Below are 15,854 nucleotides of genomic sequence, written 5' to 3' on the forward strand. Positions count from 1 at the left end.
TTTTATCTCTCCGTGCTTCTTTGTTTTTGTTTAATAAATTAGTTTTCTTTAACATGAGTCTGGGTTTGTCTCCGTTTCCCCACATCCTGACATCTACAGAGTTTTACGTAGGAGATCTGATGAGTTAAAACAGGGGTGTCAAACTCGGTTCTACTGCATGTTTTAGACTTGTTCCTGCTTTAAAACACCTGGTTTAAATGGATGACTTGTTGCCGTGCTCCTGGAGAACTTGATGATTTGGTGATGAGGTGATTAAACCGTTTGAATCAGGTGTGTTTGAGCAGAAAAACCTAAAACTCCCAGGACTGCGGCCCTTGAGGCCTGGAGTTTGGTTTAAAAGAGAAAACAGTCCAAACAGGATTATAATGCAAGACACAGACTAGGTGAAAAAAGACAAAAAAGGCCAACGTTTTGATTTATAAACTGCATGAGATGTGTTGAAATTGTAGGAACTCTTAATGCAGATGTGATTATCTTTGGGAGATAACTTTTGTTCTGTTTTTGTTTTGCAGGAGATACAACAGTCTGACTCTGTGTGTGGAAAACGGTGCTAAGACAAGTTTGTGCATGGGTCACATGTTTCTGATAGACGAGGTGCTCTTGCAGATCCACCAGACGTACTTTTCTCTGTGCAGACAAGTCCAGGACCCCCCGCTTCTCACCGCCTTCATGCTGATGGCTCCTGGTGTCGTCTTCACGCTCTTCATGCCCTTTCTGTGCGTCCACCTCACCACCAGGTTGACCGCAGCGATGTGATGATGTGTTACTGACTGAATCCACCTTTCAGTCCACGAGCAGAAAAGACATTTGGAAGGACAATTGCAGGAAAACAGGAGAAACAATCCCTTTTTTTTCTGTATCACATAATAAATGTTTATTTCAGACAAAATATAACAGCTGTGAAACCTTTTGTTTTAATTTTACAGTCGTAACAAGATGAACCTGTTAAAGATTTCACACAAACTAAACGTCAACCTGAATTACAAATGCAAACTTTCTACATTTCATGATTTCTAAGTTATCTAGTTCACATAAAAAGGTTCGCAGACGTCCTGCCGGGAAGCCGTTTCCTCAGAAAACGAGTCCAAGTTCCAGACGCTAACACTGAATGTGAAAATACTGTTTATGCTCTTGATCTGAGTCAGTTACCTATATTTACATTTCACCTGCAGAGTCCATCATTCAGCCATAAAGAGAACAAGAAAACCTTTATGTTTCTGCTTTAAAGCTCGATTATAATCATCATAAAAAGATATTTTGAAGTGTTTGTTTGTTGTTCTGATGACAGCAGTGGTCTCCAATTATGGTCCTCAGGGCCACCATCCTGCAGGTTTTACTTGTTCCTCTGCTCCAACACGCCTGTTTTAAATCAATGGGTGATTAACAGGCTTCTGCAGAAAATGAAGAGGTGTTTTAATCATGAATCAGGTGTGTTGGAGCATAGAAACAAGGAAAACCTGCAGGATGGTGGCCCTGAGGACCAGGATTGGACACCCCTGGCCTAAAGGCTTTCTGATGAAATGGTGAAGAACAGAGTTGTTTAAAAAACCTAAAATGCACTCAGACATAAAAACAAAACAAGGAGCTGGACCAGAATCTTTCATAACCAAGGAAACCAAGGAAACCAAGCAAACAAGACACTGAAGTGACTCAAACTTGGGCCTGAAAACAGGAGAACACCAGGTTTAGACGTACTGGGGAAGAATAATTAACAGACGAGACAAGAAATTGAAAATACAGAAACCAAAACATAAAAAAAACATCAAGACAACGACAGTGTTAGCTCCAGTCGAGCTAACTGTTAGCTCGTCAGAATAAAACGCTGTTCCTTCAAACTGAGGTAGAATATTACCCTTTCATAAAAACCTTTTTTCACAAAACTCCAGAAATGTCCCTTTAACTCGAAACTGAAGATCCCTACAACGTGTTTATCCCGGCTTCAAGTGAGGAGCTTTCATATAAAAATCTATTCTGGTGGAAGAAAACTAATGCAAAGTAAACTGAGAGGTTTTATTTAAAAAAAAGGCAACTGACCTTCTTTAAAAGCAAGAAAAGACAACTTTAATCCGAAGTCGGTTACATCTGTACCAACTGACAAAAACCCTCTGGAGGGAGGGTAGGGAGCGGGTTCTGTCATGAACGGAGCGCCTCACTGCAGGTTTAAAGCTCAGAGCTCCAGAGACCGAGAATCCGAACATCTTCAAGAAACAACAAGAAAAAGAACCGAGAATCCACACCAACAAAGTAAAAGTGCTGATTTTATTCCCATGTGAGGGATCAGGAAAAAACAGGACACTAATCCCGTTAAACTCATGCTTTGGTGTGCAGCGCAATAAGAAAACAAAGACTTTCCCATAAATATCTGCTAGAGTTTATCTCATTACTCACAAAACTGATTTATATTTTAGTTGTAGTCAAAGAAGTCTTTAGCTGGACTGATGATGGGGAATTAAACTCAAAAACAACAGATTCGTCTGGGTGGTCTGCTTCGCCTCTACGGAGGTAAAAGGTGACGAAATGTGGTGAACTCACGCCGCTGAACTTTTTTCAGGATCAAAGTGACTGTTTTTCTTTTCATCTTGCATCTAACTGTCAGACGGAGCAGAAGAACAACACCGCACCTTTTATTATCTTAAAAAATACCCACAGTTTGACTTTCTCTCCTGTGTAAATATCAGAGCGATGATTTGAAAAGAATAAATTTGTCAGCTCAGGCGCGTCGGTTCTTCTCGTAAAAAATACAAACAGATTTGTTTTCCTGGATAGCAAACTCCAGAGGAACATGCCTGCAACTCCTTTACCAAAAAATGATAATATTAACACTTAAACATTCTAGTCTTTGTCCTCTGGTTGTTCCTTTTTTGTCAATTTATGGTAATACAAAATAAAAGACAGAAGAGTGGAGTGATTTCTGCACCTAAAACACATTTTGACTACATAAAATGAGGTTTCCTGCATGCATTTAGAGGGAAAACTCACCCGTACTAATGTAAATTAAAAGAGCCTGATTCTCAACTCTGTTTGTGAAATAATTTCCATTTTCTGAGTCTCAGGAGAAACAGAGGAAGAGGAGCGGCTCGCCGCACCGCTGCCTTCATAAAAATCTACAAATAAATGACCATAAAATCTGAATAAAATTCTGTTTTATGATTATAGAACATTTGAACAGATAGAGCTTCACATCCGGAGGTTAACTAAGAGAACACAAAGGTATTATTTCATGAGATTATCATAGAAAACACCTGGAGCTCAGCGGGGGGAAACATTTTTCTCTTTCTGTCGTTTTTGTACCTGATATGTTTGTGGCTGAAGGGCAGCGATCTGATCATCAGCTCCGTTTGCTCATTAAAGCCGGGAGCGAATAATCTGCAAAAACTGGAGCTGGAGTTTCAGAATAATGTCTTTAATAGAGAAACTTTTTTTAAAATTCTGTTTTGATTTCGCCACGACCCAGAAAGGAGAAGCGGGTAAAGAAAATGGATGGATTTTAAATATGCAAACAGTGTAAGTTTTAGAAATATGATAACGTTTTACGTCACATGTCCAAACTGTTGCTTTGAGGAAAAAGAAAAAGTTGAGAAAAAACTAAATTTGATGCCGTTTTTACCATTTTTTTGTTTCTTTGTTTGACTCTGATGGTGTTAAACTCTACTCATGTGGTGAAAGAGGAGGAAACAATAAACTATACTGAAATTAAAAAAAACATTTTGATGTGCTGTTAATCTTGATTTATCGCTGTATACTGGCGTTTTTATTTCTATCTGGCCACATATAAATACTGCTTTCAGATTAATTTACATAAAACAAAAACAAAATGATTAATAACAAATTAATGCAAAAGGGTTAGATCAACTGTTTAATTAATAAGTTATTATTTTGAGTCTCTGTTTCCTGGAAATCTTCAATCTAGGGGAGTATTTGAGGTCTGTGCTTCTAATTCTAATTAAAATATTAATTTTAGGAAAAGGCTGCTTCAATGCAAAAGAGGAAAATTAAACAATTTAAAAAAGTATCAGTGCAATGTGATGTTGCATAAGGTTTTCTTCATTCCCCACACTTCTTTTCACACAGGTTTTGTCATTAATTTCTACTTTAAAGAGCAGTTTTTTTTAAATCTCTGAAGGTAAACACTCGGATAAAAAAGGTCCAGCTGCAGAGGATTAATGCACAGCTCATCCTGTGACTCATTAACTGAGAGAATAAAGAAATAAAAAACACACAGCAGGTGTTTGATTCACAGCAAAATGCTAGATTCAAGTGGGAGAGCAATCCAGGGAGGTTATTCATTTACAGCTAACCTTCTGCACCACCTCACTAAAACAAACACAATTTATCTTCACTTCAAACCGTTTGTCTCCATTTAGGAACAAAAGCTTCGACTGTACGCCGTAATTCTTTACATTGCATGTGTTGGCTTCATCGTTATATGTACACACAAAAAAAGTCAACAAACCAAAAGGCTGGGAAGCAATATTTAACAGATGAAAGGTCAGTTTCCCCTGAGACAGACTTCCTGCACGCTCGTTTTGTTTCGTTCACATTCATTTTAGGACTTTGTTGACCTTTAAAGTTGGTTTTTATTAGGTCTCAGGCGGTTTAAGAGCCCTTAAAGTTTTGCATTCGCTCACAGTTTGCTTTACTTTTATGATTCATACGATCAGATGACCCTGTGCAGGTATAATATATAATTTACCATCTCTGCACAGACTGCAAAAACCAGACCGACACCTTCGTTCAATGCATTTAGTGCTTAATGGATGATCTAAAAGGTGTACATCAGTGTTTAAGCTTTGTGATTTTTATTGTTCTTTCTTAAAATTAAAAATAAAGGCCACACTTTTTAAATGTGACGCTCTTATTTTCATTGGTGGATCTTTGCTTCAGTTCTGCAGAGAGTTGGAGCTGCTGTAGAACAGAACAATCAACATTTAGGTTCTTACTACACCCATAAGTGGGGTTTGTTTAGTGCAGGGGTGTCTATCCTGCAGGTTTTACTTGTTTCTCTGCTCCAACACACCTGATTTGAATCAATGGATGATTAACTGGCTTCTGTAGGACACGAAGAAGTGATTTAAGCACTGAATCAGGTGTGTTGGAGCAGGGAAACAAGGAAAACACGCAAGACGGTGGCCCTCGAGGACCAGGAATGCCCACCCCTGCGTAAGAGGCTTGTCAGGAGCACACAGCCCCTCAGCTCAGAGGGACTTTTCTGCTACAGATACAGAGCAAATACTGAACGAATGAACTGAGCTGTCAGCATTAAAGTGGCATCTCACTGGGCTGAAACTCAACATGTTTGCAAAGACATGTGTCACAGGGTCACTGTCTGGAGTTGCAGGAATTTTAAACATTTAAAAAAAAAAAAGTTGCAAGACAAATTTCCTCTTCGCGGGCGTCTGGAACCCGTCTCAGATTAGTTTCTGTGACTCTAGAGCAGGCCTCGAGTGCCCACGATCCTGCAGGTTTCACTTGTTTCTCTGCTCCAACACACCTGATTTGAATCAGTGTGTGATTAACAGGCTTCTGCAGAACATGAAGAGGTGATTTAACCTCTGAATCAGGTGTGTTGGAGCAGAGAAACAAGGAAAACCTGCAGGATGGAGGCCCTCCAGGACACCAAAAGCCAAAGTTTGTGACGTAATGCAAAAATAACTGGTACGTATTCCCACCAAGATGTTTCAGGAGCTCATTCATGTTACAGAAACCTCCTGATCTGTTTTCACAGACTCACTTTACATCACTGCACCATCGGACTGGTAATGTCTGCTCACATCTGATCTTTGGCCACCAGCTTTAAAACAAACAGTCCAAATACACTGAATTTGGGTCTGCTAAGGAAATATGAAACCATTTTCTCATCTTCTTTCTTAATGAATAAACTTCAATCATCCTGTTTGAAAAGTTGACCACTTCATTTTTGATGTGCAGCAGAAAGGAGGTCTCTAAAAATGTTACAAAGTTAAACTGATTAATATTGAATCACCGAGTAAAACAACACTGTTGGTACATCATCATTTTAAGTTCACACTCCTTTGGTAAAACGTAACATTCATCCATCCTGCCAGCACAAATACTCTCCTGCATCTTTAATACCAAATCTCTATGAGTTTCTGGTTATATAATTCAACACATCTGTGAAAAATACACAATAAGATGAGAAAATAAAAGCACATCTGAATCTGTTGACCTACAATCATTACCATTTATAGCAGTTTAAGATGAGAATCTTGTGTGCAATCAACAGATAATAAATATAAAGTAGAAAAATAAAAAGATTGGAATCCAGTTTGCTAATATATCTAAAATCACAATAATAAAACATACTAGTACTAAGGGTATCAAACACCTAATAAATTACAGGAAAAGCCCTCTCGAAGTGGCTTTCGTGTCTCCTGGGATTTTGGCTTCAAGTACATTTAAAGAGTATTTTGTGTCGCATCGAGGCTTGAACAAAAAGGGATCGTTTTCCCGTTAAAAGTGCTCGTTTCTTTAAGTCTGTACGGAAAAGAAAAGGACGCCTCCGCTCCTCGTTTACACATTACTGCAGCTTCAAGACAAAAAGGCAGAACAGGGAAAAGGCAGCTAAAACTACAGGCAGTGTCCGTCAGTCTGAACAGTTCACATTTTGTGCTACGTGTCACCATCATAATTGCACGTTTGCCCATAACCTGCAAAATAATTAAAGGGATTTTCAGGTGATGCATTTTGCAAGATTAGCGTAGTCCATTTCAGGTGTGCAGTCACAGCTACTTCCTGGGCTCTAACACTTCCACCGGAACAAACAAAAGGTAAAAAAATGACCATCAGAGAAGCTCCTGTCGCGCCGTTCACAGCCACCCTGCGACTCTGAGGCTTTTGTGCTTTGACTGGTCAGAGCTGCACCGTTATCGCTACGGTCCGCTTTTCAATTTACACCAGCATGTGGATCTCGTTGTACTCGTCTCGTCCGTCCTCGTCGAAGTTGGGAGAGTCCTCGTCGCAGTCCAGCTGTGGAAGCACAAATTATCTGTGGTTATTTAGACTGAAAGTATAAACGCAGCGTAAATAAACAAACAAAATCATCTTTTCATCAACAAAATCAAATCATCTACTAATTTATTCCAGATTATAACAGAAGAGCTTGTTTTCAGATGTAATAACTGTACATTTATGCTACGTATTCAAAAGCTAAATGGTGTGAAATCTGCTTTTTATTCATTTATTTATTATTTTTTGTCCTAAGCTAAAAAAAGTTATGCACTTAGCTTGGTGTTTAAGTAAAGGAAGCAGGTACGAAAGAAAACCAATAGTTAATTGTTAGCAAACGAGCTTGATTGGTTCAAAATGGCTCCCTTAATTAGTAAAGAATGGCTCACTTCATTAGCCAACAATAACCCTCTTAGTTAACTTAAAACTGGTCACGTAAAAATCCAACAGTGGTTCACTTAATTAGCAAAGAATGGTTTGCTTAATTAGCTAACTCTGGCCTGCTTAATTAGCCCGAAGTGACTTGTTAAGTTAGCAAACAGTGTCTCGCTTAGTTAAACAATTTCTTCATCAATTAATTTCACATAATGAGGTTAATAAACACAATCTCATTGCTTGCGGCTAATTATCATAAATGTGGAGCCGCAAAGAAGAATAATCAATAAAAATATCAAGTTATTAGTTATTATAAACAGTTTTTGTTTACTGTAAGCTGATTTAGATTCAGTTTTTATCTTTATTTTGCAGCTCCAGAAGCTTTCGAGCCCTTTGAATGATATAAAAAGATATAAAATCAGGAGGTAGGTGTAATCCCAGAACAGAAAACCATCAGAGAAGTTCATCTGCAGCATTCCTGCTATAATTAAACAGATATATAAACTTGTCAGCATCCGTCTTGTAATAAATTTGCAGATAAACGGAGGCGAAGCGGGACAAGATGATTGTGGCGAAGTCTCAAACGTCCTGCCGCCGAGACGTACCGCCTGGAGCTCGCGTTCCTCAAAAACCCTGGAGAGGACGAGGCGGCGCAGCGGCACGGTCATGATGAGGATGAAGGGGAAGGCGAGGGAGACCACGGTGGACTTCACCACCCACAGCGCCACGATGCACGCCAGCTGGATGATGGTGAACATGTTCATCCGCCACGTCCTCACCTGGAACAACACGTTAACTTTAAGACTTTTAAAAACATTTCTAAAATCATTCTCCGCTAATAAAAACAGACGGTTACACGTTTTGTCTCCATCTAGTGGAAATTTCAGTCTCTTCTGTTGATCCTTTACATATTCTAAAAGAATCACTAATCTGGTTTAAATAAACGACAATAACAACATGTAAACACTCATCAGTTACAAATACTTTAACAAGGTGTCTGCCTGTTAGCAAAATATCTCATGAACCATTTGGTGAATTCTACTGTAATTTACAGAAAGCAATAATTCGATATATCCCATATACAACTAGATTCAAGAAAATGACCTTAGAAATCAGAAAACAGGCTATAATTCAGTCAATTTTACAAATATTTGGTGTCGTTGTAGCTGAGAGTCGTTCACATCTCATGTGCTGAGCGTAAGATGATAAAAAATCCTGAAAAACATTATTTTAAGGTTTTATCACGACGTCTTTTCTCAGCGTAAGTTTGGCGTGAATGGCGGCCGGCGATATGAATTCCTAGGCCTTTAATTAGTTAATTGTTTCACAAAATGAGGTAAGGTGGAAAACAACACTATGATGCTGAGAAAACCTTTAAATTTAAATAGGTTCTTATCTAAAACACGTGCAGCCTGAATTTCAACGACAGAAATGACATTTTCTGTGAAAATGCAGCTTAAAAAATGTTTTTTAAGGAATTTAAGGAATCTCAGTTTATTCTTTGACATCTGGAAAATATTTGCAAATAAAGCTGAATATTTTGAAAAGCATAAAAGTTACAAAAACCAAAAGTAGTGACATTCATCTCCTGAATGAGCTGAACGTTTTGATATATGAACGGAGAAAATAACAAAGTCTGCAGAAGAAAATCAGTAAAACCGAAGTCAAACTGAAGAACAGGAGTTTAATCTGTGATTTTTCCAGTAAACATGTTGAAGTTTAGTTGAAGAAACAGAGAAAGTCTCCGAGTCTTCAGCCTGTTTCTGTAAAGTCAGCGCCGCCGACAGGGCCGAGGCTTACCTTGGTGACGTAGGTGTGGTCGGGGTGGTGCTTGGCGGGGGTGACCATGAGCGTGATGCGTTCGTACAGCTGGATGCCCGTCAGAGACGTGACCCCCATGTACAGGAAGATGCCGAAGAGAACGGCCAGAGGGATGAGGCGCAGCACGTCCGTCATCACGATGGACAAACCTGAAACACGATGACTTTAGGACAGGGGTGTCAAACTCCATTCCTCGGGGTCGCTCTCCTGCATGTTTTAGATGCGTTCTTGCTTTAAAACACCTGGTTTAAATGGATGACTTGTTGCCGTGCTCCTGGAGAACCTGATGATTTGGTGAGGAGGTGATTAAACCGTCTGAATCAGGTGTGTTGGAGCAGAAACACCTAAAACGTCCAGGACAGCGGAGCCTCGAGGTCTGGAGTTTGACCCCCTGAAACTCTTTCTTTCAGATGATCCACTATGATTTGATCCAAGAGGATCATTGCCCACCAGGATGAAGGGATGCATGTCAGGTTTTCCTCTATAATACAGCTTGACTGCAGCTTTTCAGAGACAAAGACTGAGAGGAGCAGTCCTCTTACCTACGAGCACGGCCACCAGCAGCCCCGTCAGCCTCTGCTCCTTCACCTCCTGGATCATGGGCTTCTCCCCAGGAGCCGTGGCCTTGCTCATGACGGTGAGCGCGTTGACGTGGGTGACGGACCGGACTGTGGCCGCGGTGAGCCATGGCAGGCCGAAGAGCGGGCAGACGGCCCCGAGGATGACGATGAGCAGGAGATCCAGGTGGAAACCCGAGCCTTTGATGAGGCGACGCTCCTTTTTACTGACGATCAGTCTGACGGAGAGGAGAAACACGGAATCACCCAAAAACTATTCATCCAAACTTTTACAGAAGTGGGGTTCTATACAGTCATGAGAAACGTACGAAGTGATCTGGGTTTCCATGAAAATGAGAATGAAGACAAGCAGCGCCGGAACTACAGAAGCTCCCATCATCCAGGTGGGAAACGGCTGCTTGTCTCCAAAAGGACTGATCAACCAGCTCCTCTTCTCCGGAGACGTGACTGAAAAGCCTGAAGGAACGTTCAGTTTCTGAAGGGGAGAAAAAACAAACACATCATCTCGTTTAAGTGCAGGAAAACGTTTATAAAATGCACCTGAACGTGAAGCTACCTGTGTGTACGTGTCAGTGATGCCGTAATCCACAAGAACAGAAACTAAGATTGAGATGGGGATGCCAAAGTCACCGATGATTCTTCTGGCCTGAAAATAGTGAGAAACCGAAATGTTACACCGTTCAGCACAAACTATCAGACTAATTAAACACTCGACAATATTTGGTCCTTTGTATAAAAGAAGTGGCTGCGTCACCAGGGTCTGTCCAGTTTCTGGACTGGAGGTCCAACTTTAAAAGAGTCTCCTGTTCAAATCTGAAGCCAGAATGTCCATTTTTAGGTGCTGCCATGTCGTATTTTTGGAACCAGAGGCAATTCAGCAATAAGTAAACAATAATTAAATGTATTTAATGATAAAAGATGCAGGATTCAAAGTGTTTTTTAATCCAATCAAGACTGCACCTTGAAGGAGAATAAAAATAAAACATGTTTTTGGTCATTTTTGGTTGAAAAAAAAATCAAAATTCCACATCCTGCTTTAAAATACTCCACAGACAGCCTGAAGTTAACGGTTTAAAATGGAAATAATTACCTTGCCGCCCAAAAAACGACTGTTTCTAAATTTCCGGAGGAAGAATGCGACAAAGAAAGTCCCCATCATGAGGACCAGAGACAGCAGAGCCGTGTTGGGCTGGTTGAGGACCGGATTGTCGAAACTCCGAAAGTCGTCGGCTCCACTCGGGTCGGTAGGGTAAACCGCCATCAAAGGGTGCTCCTTAAACACCTGCAGACAAAACACCCTTACTTCTGATTGTCTGGGCTTCTCACAGACGCAGCAACAAGACTTCATGAGAAAAGTTAGGATGCAGAGGAAGTCAGTGAGGGTTTGGGTGAGAGATGAGATCTGAGCCATAAATAAAGCACCTTCTAAGTATTTTATCATAATAATAATAAAGAAACAGATATTAGGAGGCGGGTCAGTACCTTGACGAGCTTAGAAAAAGTCTCGTAGATAAAAATGAGAGAAATGAGGAAAGCAAAAATCTCCTGGGTGAAGGGAGAGATGTAGCGCACGAGGAAGCTTCCCTCTGCAGCCACGATCACCAGGACGATGACAATGAGCCAGAACCCGATCCACACCCGACCCGTCAGGTACTCGAAGTTATAGGCCTGACAGAACTGAGACACCAGACGTTTCAGAGACCAGGCAGAAGGTGACGAGCAGCACGTAAGGGACAGTGCATGTTCTGATGAGCACCTTATAGAAGGCCTCTTCAAAAACCAGCAAAGGTCCGGAGAAGCCAATGATGAGCAGCGGCTGACCAGCGAACAGAGAGAAGATGACCCCGAGAGTCGCCGTTGAAACGATGAGCTCAGTCACGCCCATCAAGCCCTCCGTTTTCTCTCCTGTGTGGGGGAAAAACACCTGTCATGACTCAGAACATCAACTGAACGTGCTTTTCTTTATCGGCGTTCGTGGTTCGTGGTACCCAGCAGGCCTCCGAAGGTAATCGTAGGCGACAGAGCGGCGAAATAAATAAAGATGACGGCAGCGATGCACTGCATATCCAGGGCGTCTTTCAGGTCGCTGACGTAGTGTGGATAGCGCCGGCGGATGTCGTGGATCAGGCCTCCGAAGGGGATTCCTGAACGCTGTAAAGGGTCCACCTCCTGTTCTCCTTCCTCCTCCTCCTCCGGGCTCACCTCTGAAAGGAGGGATTATCACAGATTACAGTTTTAAAAACAATCAAATCAAATCAAGCAGGAGCCTTTGGACTGCAGAAATGTATTGTGTCTGCAGCCTCGTTTACTTTAAGTGCATTAAATGTTACTTCATCTAAAGATTCATACAGCTGGAGGGCCTTCATCCTGCAGGTTTTAGGTGTTTCTCTGCTTTGACACACCTGATTTGGATGACTGAGTGATTAACAGGCTGCTGCAGAACTTAAAGACCTGCTAAGGAGCAGAGAAACATCTAAAACCTGCAGGATGGAGGCCCTCCAGGACCAGGATTGGACACCCCTGATCTAAAGCCACCTCAAACTCTTGGTAAGTCTTTTTTTGAGGTTCACCTTTGTTGTCCTGCTCCACTGCAGACACAGGGTGGTACTTCTTCCCGTCTCGCTCTTTTCTCTTGCGCAGCAGCTGCTTCTGGAAGTCAGCCACCGTCTTCAGCAGGTCTTTGCCCTCCACGTCCGAAGGCGGAATGACGATGCTGCAGTCCAGGAATTCATTGATGCCATTCAGGAGGTCCTGCCTGTCGTCTGCAAAGTAGGCCACCTCGTGGAAGTTCTGCAACAACACAAGCGGGTCTGAGAAAGGAAATCCTAAAAAAAGCTGTCGTTTTTACTCAGAATGTGTCTGCTTTGGTTTCAAACCCAACAATATTCAAGCTTCTTCAAAGTGCATCCTATTTTGCAGGAGACTATCTAATAGTTTTGTCTTTTAATTAAGAATTAAATGTAAAGATGTCACAAAATGTAGCATCAGAGCGAAGCCACAGAAATGGAGATGAGCCTTGGAGTAACAAGGGTTCAGGAGGTTATTTCTTATCTACCTTGTCAGACATTAGAGTGGCGAAGGAGCGTCCGATCTCATGGTAGTCCACATTGGACTGGCTGGGTCCAAGCAGGACAAAAATAAACCGAACCGGAACGGGGACCTCGAGTACGGACTCCAGGAGGACGGCTTCATTCAGCCTTACGAAGGCCATGGCCGGCTGCTCCAGAAATTCAACACAACCTGAAAAGAAAAAAAACACAGTTTAGAGAATTACTGAAAAAAAGGACACCAATTACCATACCGTTACAGAGGAGTGTCTCTCAAATATTTAATATTTAAAGGATTTTAGTTGTGTGAAAGTTTAATTCGCTCACATTCTCCTTAAACGTGGCACCTCACTGATGGAAGAAGTTGGCGAAAGTCTGTGAATTTTTCATTGCAGTCTTACAGATCTGAGTGTTTCAAGTGACCAGTTTTTGGAAATCACGGCTTCTTTTTGTGCTCTTGCAAACCTGCATTCTTGGCCGTGCACATTGTTTTATTGCCCACCTCTGCTAAGTTTGTATTATGATTTAATCTGCTTATACCTTTGTAGGAAAATACGCAGATTAGGAGCATTTGTAAACAATTATTATTTATCATCAGCATCGTTTTTAGACCTGGATGTCGGATTGTTTTCTGCTCACATGCAGGAGTCAAAATCCAGCTCTTTGAGGTCTTGGAACAAGTTGGAGACGCCCACAACGACTGAATATTGTGAGAGGGAAGTTTAAAAGTCAGGCGACAGGGCTGGGTGCCTCTGTGACTCATGAGGAAGCTGAGAACCCTGGAAACGTTGCAGGACATTCTGGAAATGTCCCCATGAGTCCCGTTCACCAATGACTCGCAGCCCAGTGAGATACTGACACAAAAAAACCCCCAGAAATGTATTTCAATTTCAATACCACCTAATATACTGTAATATATACTGTGTAGTGCACTGAAACCCTAAAATATCAAGATTTTTACTGAGGGAAGTGCCACATCTGTACTTAAGGTGCTACAGCTAGCTGCTGCTGCTGCTGCTGATGTTTGTGCTTGTAAATAACTGTGTAATATAAAAGTCCAGGAAGCTGTTTTATGACGGCTCGTCATTCTGGACAGAATCAAAGTATTTCTTCAAACTGAGGTCGTTGAAAGCGTTTATCTGCAGCAGGTAAGACATTGTTCATAACTTTTCCACAGAGCTCCACCTCAAAAGACACGAAAGTCTTTCTCTGATCTGCTTACCGACTAAAACAATGACGGCTTCTGCGTCTTTGGGGATCTTGGCGAGCAGTTTCAGGGATCTGGCGGCAGCTGGATGATGCTCGGGAGGCAGAGGGTGGAGAGATTTCTTGGAGGAGAAACACAAAGATTACTCACCGTACTGGCCCGACCGACGTGACGTTACACAATAACAGCGAGTTAGACCGAATAATGTGAAATTCATATGTAATCTGAGGTCTCTGCACAGTTTATATTAAACTGCACAGATGTACAAGGTTTTGTTTAAAGAGGTTGTTTTAATGGGACAAAGTTTGACGCCACGGGGGGACATTAAGCTTTCACAGTTAACATATCAAGAAGTTTTAACTGGAAGCACCTGTGGGCCGGCTGAGGGTGTAATTCAACACATGTGGCACCGGGAGGCTCATTGTCTCCGACTTCATGAAGTACCTACACATCTGAGCTCATGGAGAACAATCCAAGAGCCGCGGACATTACATCATAATAAAATCTACGCTAACTGGTGGTTTTTAAATATTACTGCAAGCCGTAAACGAGAACGGGACAGATCAGAATTGCTTTTATCTCCGTCCATTCAGATTCCTGAGTTCAAGTTTCTTGGTGCACTTTAATCAAAGCTGGTTAATCACCATCTTTGTGTTCCCTTCCTGGACAGACTCATCTACGTCACCGCTTCTCAACGCTGAGACTCGTTGTCTGTCAGGAACCCTGTTGCAGATGGTATTCTAAAAAAAATGGGCTAATAAGGGAATCAAAACGGTGGAGGACCTTGACTTTCAACAATTATCTTCCAAGTTCAATTTGCCACAAAACAACTTCTTTAAATTCCTTTAAATCAGACACTGGGTTCAAGTTAACTCAACTAACTTCCGACATATACCTAATGATCCCGCCTCGAGAGATACCTGCAGGATACCAACCCATTGCATATGCTTTGGGCTTGCCCTCGCTTCGAAGACTTTTGGAGGTTTGTCATAGCCACTGTTTCAGACATTATAGAGACTGACACTCCACGAGACCCAAGGATCTGGTTACATGGAGATGTTAATATGCTTAATATGACTGAACATAAGAAATACTTTGCTATTCTTTTAAATTGGAAGTCAGAAAACACTCCGTCACAAAAACACTGGCTAAATGAGCTTTCATCATATTGCACTCCAGAGAAAATCTTGTACAATGTAAGGAGAAAGCCTGCAACCTTTGATAGAATATGGAGCTCTTTCCTGCTTTCCTTTCCCTCTTTTAACCCTCCTACTTAAGTATATAGTTTTTTATTTCCTTCAAATGATAGATTTCCCGTTTTGTCTCTTGTCTACCTTTAATATTTAAGATTTCGCAAAGGGCTAGATGTTAAGTTGGATGTTGGGTACAGTAGCATTCCGGGGTGAGTTGGGGGAGAAAGAGGGTCGGGTGGGATGTGTGGTAAATGTTCTTTTTTCTGTTAACATTGTAAAACATTCAGACCCTCCAGGATTTCGCGATGTTGCAATCGCAACTATTAACGCAAAATCAAGAAAACCCCGCAAAATCGCAACTTTGCCCAAAACACCGCAACTTTCCTGCAACTTTAACCCAATATTTATTGTTTCTAAAGTGATTCGCCACCGTTTCTGCGGCCTAGTCTCTTCTTTGTGGGTTTGTGTAGCGTGGAATACAAAATAACCCCAAATAACTCAGGAAGAAGACATGTGATGTCACTTCCTGTTAACATCAGAATGCCGGGAGCGTGCAGGAGCAGCAACCGAAGCCAAAATGTGCGCTAATGCTTCACATTTGCCCACAAAGATTTCAGCAAACCAGTTTCCTCCCCAGCTGCAGCTGTTTTGCACGTCCTGCAGTGTA

General features: G+C 41.5%; 1 protein-coding gene and 1 long non-coding RNA gene across 4 annotated transcripts in view; one reads left to right on the plus strand and one right to left on the minus strand.

Moving 5' to 3' along the window:
- Nucleotides 1-5,576: 5,576 nt before the first annotated feature.
- LOC112451363 lies at nt 5,577-7,992 on the plus strand. The gene is made up of 3 exons (XR_003040176.1): nt 5,577-5,655; nt 7,714-7,766; nt 7,879-7,992. It is a non-coding gene; the product is annotated as an uncharacterized LOC112451363 (long non-coding RNA).
- slc4a3 (solute carrier family 4 member 3) overlaps nt 6,859-15,854 on the minus strand; it is a 40,263-nt gene continuing 31,267 nt past the window's right edge. For all 3 annotated transcript variants that reach the window (XM_037976165.1, XM_017435414.3, XM_025010401.2), the window contains 13 exons: nt 14,010-14,115; nt 12,796-12,980; nt 12,311-12,530; nt 11,729-11,944; nt 11,497-11,645; nt 11,223-11,417; nt 10,831-11,022; nt 10,297-10,386; nt 10,049-10,215; nt 9,705-9,958; nt 9,142-9,311; nt 7,947-8,120; nt 6,859-6,987 (listed from right to left, as the gene is read on the minus strand). In XM_037976165.1, coding sequence (XP_037832093.1) covers nt 6,910-6,987; nt 7,947-8,120; nt 9,142-9,311; nt 9,705-9,958; nt 10,049-10,215; nt 10,297-10,386; nt 10,831-11,022; nt 11,223-11,417; nt 11,497-11,645; nt 11,729-11,944; nt 12,311-12,530; nt 12,796-12,980; nt 14,010-14,115 — 2,196 coding nt within the window. In that variant the 3' untranslated portion in view covers nt 6,859-6,909. The remainder of the gene's footprint in view (nt 6,988-7,946; nt 8,121-9,141; nt 9,312-9,704; nt 9,959-10,048; nt 10,216-10,296; nt 10,387-10,830; nt 11,023-11,222; nt 11,418-11,496; nt 11,646-11,728; nt 11,945-12,310; nt 12,531-12,795; nt 12,981-14,009; nt 14,116-15,854) is intronic.

The sequence above is a fragment of the Kryptolebias marmoratus genome, linkage group LG6, assembly GCF_001649575.2.
Source record: "Kryptolebias marmoratus isolate JLee-2015 linkage group LG6, ASM164957v2, whole genome shotgun sequence".
NCBI classification, from domain to species: Eukaryota; Metazoa; Chordata; class Actinopteri; order Cyprinodontiformes; family Rivulidae; genus Kryptolebias; species Kryptolebias marmoratus.